Here is an 8,258-nt window from a genome sequence, read left to right as displayed (position 1 = left end):
TTTCTTTCACTCTCTTATTCTTCATCATCTTACCCAATCTGGCAAGAACATCCTTATTACTTGTCTTGCTTAGCCCTTTCTTTTCTAGTGTGTGTGGCCACACTTCTTCAAGGTCTTATAGGGTTCCTTCACTTATTTGTGTGAACGCTTTGTCGGTCTGTTACCATCTAAACAAAATGTAGCTTAAGTTCGTAGCCATTCTATTGGGGATTGAAGACACATTCACATACATGGGGGACCTTTAACTAATTAACACAATCTTTGTCGTGCCTAAGTGAACAACCAACTTATCCAGAAATTTATTAAAAACTAAAAACTGAGTTGTTGGTCAATCGGAGAAACAAAAATTAAGAAAATGACAAATTGTTGTACACATGGTTTTTAGAAAACTAGAAGTCATGATCTTTTAGAGCTCATTTATTTGGTATACAAATTAAGTATTATCAATAATTTTATTACCTGTTATCAAAATAAATTTTAGTAAATAAATAAAGTAATTCATTAAATAAATAAATATACTTCTAAAAAAATCATTATTGATTTCATTCATTATAATAATTCTATAAACAAATTGAAATAAATAAATTACGAGGAGGAATGTTATTAAGCTAAATTATTAAAATAATTTATAATTTAATTTTTCATATTGTAAATAAAATTACTTAGTAGTCAATATTAATAATAATCCTCAAATAAATAATTTTAATAAAACGGTATAATTAGTACAGAAATCCAATTGAAAAATTAATTATACATGCTATATTTTTAAAAATTAAATATTAATTATTTATTTCACTCATTCTAACGTAAAATACATCTGATTGTAAAACAAAAAAATAAGCTAAAAGTATTATAAAAGAAAGAAAAACAATACTAAATTAATATATACTTAAAAAAAAAATCATATTAAAAAAATTAAAAATTAAAGTACTAAAATAATAATAAAAAAAAAAGTGGAGGAATAAAAAAAAGAAAAAGCCTGTCCTGATATCATCCCAATACTGGCATCACAGAGTGCATAACCATGAAATTACAGTTCTTTCATATATAGCTCATAATGGGTCCTTGATTGAATGAACTGAACATGAAAAGAAAAGGTGTATAATTCAGAGAAAGCTGAAGCAGATGGGCGTTTTGGTGAAGATATAAAGAATATACTCACATATATTTATATATGCTTCTTCTTGCAAACAATATAACACACACACCTAGAAGCTTTGTTCCAAAAAATGGATCAACAACACAAATTGCAGGTCCAGGTAGAGGTAGAGGTAGAGGTACAACAAATCCTTCGAGAAATGATATAACAGAGAGATGATATGATGGAGAGACGACTTACGCACCCTTACCACTATTCCATGGCTTTAGGACTCCCACTACTACCACCACAACAATGATTAGAAGGATTATTATGGCAATGCACATCCATTTCCTTGAATTCTTTTGAAGCTTCTTTGCCTTTTGAAGTGCAGTGTTCCCTTGTTGCACATGATCTACTGCACTTGTAACCTGAAAACCACCACATTTACCTACACTTCACACACCAACAACTCCAAAATCATGCTATTTCAACATCAAAACTATCAAAATATATTACATGTGATTCGATATTGTCGAGCATATCCCCCTGTGCATCTACCAAAACAGCCATGTCCAGAAATACCTGCCAAGTTAACCACACTCGGTATACGTTATGTTATGCAGTCTTTCTTTTCTATGAGACACAGATACCCAAGAGAGAGGAAAGTTATATTTACTATTATATGGCTGACAGAACAAAACTTTTCTTCTTAATGTTTGACTTTGCATAGTTCCACTTTTAGGGAATGTAGAGACAGGACAGCATGCGTAAAATTTATTATGTACCTGCTGTAGCTCGAGTAACTTCCTCTCCAGTTCTCTAACTGCGCTGTGACGCTCTTGAATTTCAGCTAGAGTGTCCATTACCTACAAAGTAACGTATATATTGGAAGGAAAAACATCAACATCCATGAATCAAGGTACAAAATGTGTACTAAGATTTTAATGATGCTGATATGTACACCAATAAAGACTCAGAAGCATAAGCTTTCAATGCTAAGACTTCGAAGCAAAGAACGTGACAGGGAGAGGAAGTGGGGAGGTGATGATAAGGGAGAAGCAACATACCTGTCCTCGCCCTTGTTCTTGGATTGCCTTCTGAAAAATTTGTTCGCTATCCCCAGTTTCGATTAATTTCTCGATGGTCTGCATGTTCATAAAATGATTGAAACACGACCATGGTACGTTAAAACATAACCAATGGGACCCATTGGAACTCTAAGAATAGTGGAAGTACTACCTCTTCGTCAGCCCTAGCGCCCGTGACTGAAAATCATAAAAGCCGTTAGTGTAAACTATAACTCAAAAATTTTTAAAAAACAAAAAATCTTCAAGGAACAAAATTTTTACAACAGTGGATCAAACCTGTGAAAACCCGTCTCTCAACAACCTCCCGATACTCTTGATGAACTTTTTCCCGCAAAATCTACAATCGATATTACTATCTGTTCAATCCATGATCTTAGGCAATAATGACTCCAATCCAACAAAGAGAACAACAAAAGTTACCTGGAACTCAGTCATCTTGTCTTTCAACTTCTTTTTTAAGGCACTAAACAAAAAATGCAATCAATGAGTGAGACATTCAGTTCATAGGTATACTTATAATAAAGACATTATGAAATTCACAAACTGAGGAAGCTGAAGGAATTATAACAAATTTGAAAGAAAAAAGGAGAAAAAATGAACTTTGACTTGAAATTATAGCTAAACTACGTCAAGATTCGAGAAGACACCATTTTACTATTCAATACATTTACAATTCCACAGTTGAACTGAGCCTGCACTACCACTTCTCGCCAGGGTGATGAGATAGATTATTGAAGATCCTTCTGAGTCATCTGCAGTTTGCAGATGATATTCCTTTATTTTCTTGGTAGGCCAAGTTAAAATTGACAACCTGTAGTGAACCATTTCACTACAAGACTTGAAAATTAAGATTTTGGGCTGAAGTATTAAGGCCAACCATCCAAGACTTGGAACTGAGCCTGCACTACCACTTCTCGCCAGGGTGATGAGATAGATTACTGAAGATCCTTCTGAGTCATCTGCAGTTTGCAGATGATATTCCTTTATTTTCTTGGTAGGTCAAGTTAAAATTGACAACCTGTAGTGAACCATTTCACTACAAGACTTGAAATATTAAGATTTTGGGCTGAAGTATTAAGGCCAACCATCCAAGACTTGAAATGGTACAGTATTAAACTAGAGGAAAACTTACTAAGGAGGTTGCAGCATTGTGGGATTGTACAAAGGGAGATTGGCCAACGAAGTATCCTCTAGGGAAATCCTAATACGTGGCGTTTGGAAGCCTATGATAGAACAGATTATGAAGGTGCTATAATGCATACAGTATATCCAAACTTGACTGTCTCATTTTGTGAGATCTGTTTTCACTAGCTTCTGATAGGTCCTCAATGCAATTTTTGTACAAAAGAAGACAATTCGGAGGCATGTGAATAAGAAAAAGGGGCAAGGCTATTAGTGTTAGTAGGGAGGATGAAGACAAGATTAGCATAGGATGGGATGGGGCCTCATTTCATAACGTTTCTCTTTCTTGTTTCTTGTTTTCTCTTTTCTAATAAAGAGCTTAGTTTGAACATTTTGGGAAACCAATCGCTAGTTATGGATAACTTCAAAGTCAAGCAAATGATACATTACAACAATTGGAGGTAATAAGTCAACTTCTGAGATTACAAGAGGTGGCATAATGTACCACAACGCAAAAGAAACTGTTGAATGGGAAAAAGCCATCAGAGGCTAAAGTAGAAGTGAAAATGATGGGAGTAATGACCAAGCACACGAGGAAGGATGAAAGAATGCATGGGTTTTCACTCTGCAACTAGGAATTACCTCTGTTAGATGGCAGTGATACCCCATAGGTGAAATTTCACACGGAAAGATGATTCGAAGTAAATAGATTGAGGTAAATTTTCTTCAACCACACATAAAGAATTCTTTGCATGAGAGGGAAGAAGGATACCAGCACTTCGCTTGGCCAATGACCAGTGAAGTTTTAAGGGAAGATCAGTGGTTCCAAAGGACTAGCTTACTGATTCCAACTTTGCTGGAGTACCATTACTAGAGTTCGATTATTATTGACAACATAGAGGTATGTATTTAATTAAAGAGCAGAGAGTAAAACGGAGATTCGAGAGCTCTCATACTCCTTATTCTCCAAGACTCGGCCAAAGCCAAAAGCTACTTCTCCTACTCATACATAAAGTTCATATAAGTTCATATAAACACACCGATCCACGATTACATCATACTACCTACCTACATGAACCCTAAAACTCTGAACCAACCAGCATACACACTAGACTCGCCACATTAACCCTCTTCCTATCATACACATTAATAACCGGTGGTCATCATTTGGTAGGAAGGCAACACACTAGAGTTCAAGACACTCAAGAGAATTGAAGAGGACTTCAAGGAAGACTTGAAAAAATCTTTAAAAGTAGAGCTGTAGATCTGTATTTGGTACAATGTATTTTGTTTTATTCAGTATTTCATCATTAAGCTGATATATATATATTCTTTAATCTATCCTTTTATATTTAGTTTTCTTACTTGAAGCTTCTCTTGTATTTATCAATTATTGGGTCCTTTGAGAAATAAGAAATATAATTTATGGAAAAACGAGCTTATGGCTTAATGTAGGTTGACATATGGCCACGTCCCTTCTACAACAAACCCCAGAAAAGAAATTTTACTCTCCTCCCAAACAATATTGCGCAAAACACAAATGGAGTTCATACAAACCAAGAAGCAAATAAGAGAGGCATCAGTCTCTCCCAGACACTTTTTTCTCACACCTCTATCAAATCAAAATTATTAGTCCGTCCTTCATCTGTGGAAAAGAAAGGAGAAAAAAAGGGGAAAAGAAGGACTTTGGAAACCTATCAATTACTTTGCTAACCTCCTCTCTAACCAGACCATATTGGAATAGCTTAAAGAAAATTGTTTTGTCCATTTTCTGAACGCACACATTTGATTCGTCTAATACTCTAGCACAAATACTTTGCTTAGTATTCAAGACTTTTGATACCTCTCAAACACAAACACAATAGATAGAAAACTAAGGCTAGTTGATAACCATTTGATTTTGTCCCTCGTTTTTTGTTTTTTTGGTTTATGAAAATCGTTTTAGTGTTCTTACAATTTCTTTACCACGGTTTTCATTTTACTAAAGAAAATATTTGAATTCTATCGCCAAATTCCAAATTCCAAAAAACTACTCTTTTTAGTTTCCACAGGCTTGGATTTTGTAAATAAATATAAAAAGTAAATAACAAAGCAAAGAAACTTACCTGCAGTAGTGTTTATAAGCTTAATTTTCAAAAATCAAAAGCCAAAAACCTAATGGTCATAAGTGTTCATATTTAGCAGCTGAACACACCTATTAGTTTCATCTTACTTACAAAAGTTGGCCCATATACGGTGATAGAAAAACAAACCCCATAAAATTAATGGTTTGTAAATTTATCTTAACTATGATAAAATTATTCGATCAACGTGGGAACAGTCATAAAAGAAGAATAATCTATAGATGAAACTGAAGAGTTGGAACGTAACGTACAGAGTAGTTGCTGTTCTTGATCTATCTACACCTGATCCTTTACCACATCCAGGCTTCTGCCTATTTGCCAGATTCTGTAACACCAATACCCCAAAAATGAAAAACGTTGGGAGGAAGGGTGCCTTAGCAATCCTTTCTTTGGGAAACATGATCATATTTAGAAATTACTATACAGAAATTATGACAATAGGTTATGGAACGTGGAATATCAAGTTGATGCAGCAAAATGACTCACCTCCTTGTCAAGTTCTTCGACCTTGCTCTTCACAAAACGTGCAACTTTTCCAACTTCATCAACATCCTTTTCCATTCGCTGCTTGATTGCTGGAGTACAAGCCACATTAGTAAACTAAACGAATACGGAATCTTTAGAAACTACATATATAATGCATATAAACTGACCATGCATCCACTAAAGCAAAAACTAAAATTAGATTACTTTTTTTTTTTAATCTAAAAAGTAAAAAAAAAAAAAAATTATTTAGCTAAAAGCACCAGATAATATTACACTTCGAAAATGAAACTAAATTATATTAACCTCCCATATTAATAAAGAAAATTCATAGAATGAAATGCACCCATACAGTTGTGGAGATATAATGAAATTCTTGAGCATTTCATTAGTTGATATGCACGGTCCTTATCTCATCATGCACAATCCACAACCATAATTCAAAAAAACAAGTTTTACATAATATTTCTTGAAAGCTTGAGTAGCACTACTTCCATTAGCCTTTCTTCAGCCAAAGAATTGTACATATGCATATAGATGTATTCAAAAACCAGAGTAAGAAAGCAAACAAAAGCACTTTCCTACAAAGTTTAAACCATTATAAATTTAAAGAGCCTCTTAAAACTGCCAAATATTAGACATATCTCGTCCATGCATGTTTATAAGCCATCATTACACTGAAAAATGGTATAATTGATGTATTGATCTAGTAATATTGCATTCCATATCATGTTTATATGCCAAAAACAATGAATTGGAGGAGGTGCTTTTGAATCTCCCCCCCACCCCACACCCACTCTCTCTCTAAGAAAAGGGGCAGTCCGGTGGCAAGCTAGCTATTTGAAAGAAACATCAATTTTAAGAAAAAAGTAGCGTACATGAACTATGAGTGGTTATAAAGATTACCTTTCATTGCTGGAGCTTTAGTCACAGCTTTGGACTCCTCGTGTGAATCCTGGAACCAAATTTTGAGACAACAGACCAGAAAAGGATAGTCATTCACAATGCTATGATGAATACTTAGTAACCAATCAATTACATTTTTACATCTGTTCTTACGTTAAGGTCATTTGCAGCTTGGAAATAAACTAACATCGTGCTAGAGAACTTACATATCAAGGCTCTCTTCCAACATTCCATTGGGTAGCATCATAATATCCCCAAATAACAGCTACAAGATAACGCAAGTACTTGTAGTACTTGGAACCTCCCCTCTCTTAAGTATACCAATTCAAGCCTAAAACATCTAAAAAATTCTCTGCCTTCCTCCTCCACCCTCTCTATATATAACCAAATAGCATAACAAACTCCCCAGCTAATTACTAATATACCCTTAATATCCCAATAACAACATTCCTATCAGGATCATCCCATAAGAATCCACAAAGATGTGGCATCTTCCAAAATGATAGGAAGGATATTGTTACTTAGCTTTGCGGAGCTCTATTTGTAACTAAGTGAGGTGACATAGACGAGTGGGAGAGTTGAGACATAGAGAGTTAGGGAGCATAGAACAATTTAATTATATCAAATGGTAGGTTTTAGTACAATATCAATATCAAGTAGTAAGCAAAATTAAATTACAAGTTTAGTCCCTAAACTTTTAGGTTTGTATCAACAGATCTTTGATTTAAGAAATATATATATATATATATATATATATATATATATATATATTACTTCACTCAAGTTTCAATTTTTTGTCTAATAATTTGATGTACTTTAATAAGTATATAATAAGTTCCAAAACTTTTGATTTCGTATCTAATAAGTTCTTGAACTTTAAATGTAATATATAATGATCCTTGACCTAATGAGCAATTGAACTCACAAATCTTTTGGACACAAATTGAAAGTTCAATGATCTATTAGACACAAAATCTAATTTTATAAATAATACATTGGTTAGTTTTAAAAAAGGATGAATATGTTAGAGGCATATAAGACATAAATTTGAAAGTTTAGCAACCTATTTTCCATTTAAAGTTTAAGGACCGGTCTAGTTTAAGAACCTATTGGATACTTTTTAAAGTTTGAGAACCCATAAAACGCAAACATGAAAGGCTATGAACCAAATTTGTAATTCAACCTAACTTAAAGCTTTCAGTTTTTTGCAAACGAAGACAATGATATAACTAATGGCACCTTTCTTGGATTTTTTTTTTTTATTTATTTTGGGAATTTATTTATCACATTATTGATTTGGAACCAATGTCAACACTCATAAGTTGATCTAGTGGACATTATGAATCAATGAAAAGGAGGAATGAGTTTAAATCATGATGGTCATCTACCTTCTAGGTCTAATCGAGAAGATCCAATGATGTTTTCTGCTTTTTTTTTTTTTTTTTTTTTTTGGCT

The 8,258-nt window shown here is 33.6% G+C and overlaps 1 protein-coding gene across 1 annotated transcript in view; it reads right to left on the bottom strand.

Annotated features, from left to right (window-relative positions):
* Positions 1–990: 990 nt before the first annotated feature.
* Positions 991–8,258, bottom strand: part of LOC111479972 (syntaxin-132-like) — a 17,271-nt gene continuing 10,003 nt past the window's right edge. Inside the window, exons 4-13 of the mRNA XM_023124906.1 lie at positions 6,804–6,852; positions 5,901–5,989; positions 5,666–5,739; positions 2,590–2,632; positions 2,446–2,506; positions 2,321–2,346; positions 2,149–2,226; positions 1,867–1,947; positions 1,598–1,663; positions 991–1,509 (exon numbers count right to left, since the gene is read on the bottom strand). Of these exons, the coding sequence (XP_022980674.1) occupies positions 1,336–1,509; positions 1,598–1,663; positions 1,867–1,947; positions 2,149–2,226; positions 2,321–2,346; positions 2,446–2,506; positions 2,590–2,632; positions 5,666–5,739; positions 5,901–5,989; positions 6,804–6,852 (741 nt within the window). The 3' untranslated portion in view covers positions 991–1,335. The remainder of the gene's footprint in view (positions 1,510–1,597; positions 1,664–1,866; positions 1,948–2,148; positions 2,227–2,320; positions 2,347–2,445; positions 2,507–2,589; positions 2,633–5,665; positions 5,740–5,900; positions 5,990–6,803; positions 6,853–8,258) is intronic.

The sequence above is a fragment of the Cucurbita maxima genome, unplaced genomic scaffold (genome assembly GCF_002738345.1).
Source record: "Cucurbita maxima cultivar Rimu unplaced genomic scaffold, Cmax_1.0 Cma_Scf00005, whole genome shotgun sequence".
NCBI classification, from domain to species: domain Eukaryota; kingdom Viridiplantae; phylum Streptophyta; class Magnoliopsida; order Cucurbitales; family Cucurbitaceae; genus Cucurbita; species Cucurbita maxima.
Note: the sequence above shows the minus strand (reverse complement) of the source record. Positions and strands in the feature narration are given on the sequence as shown.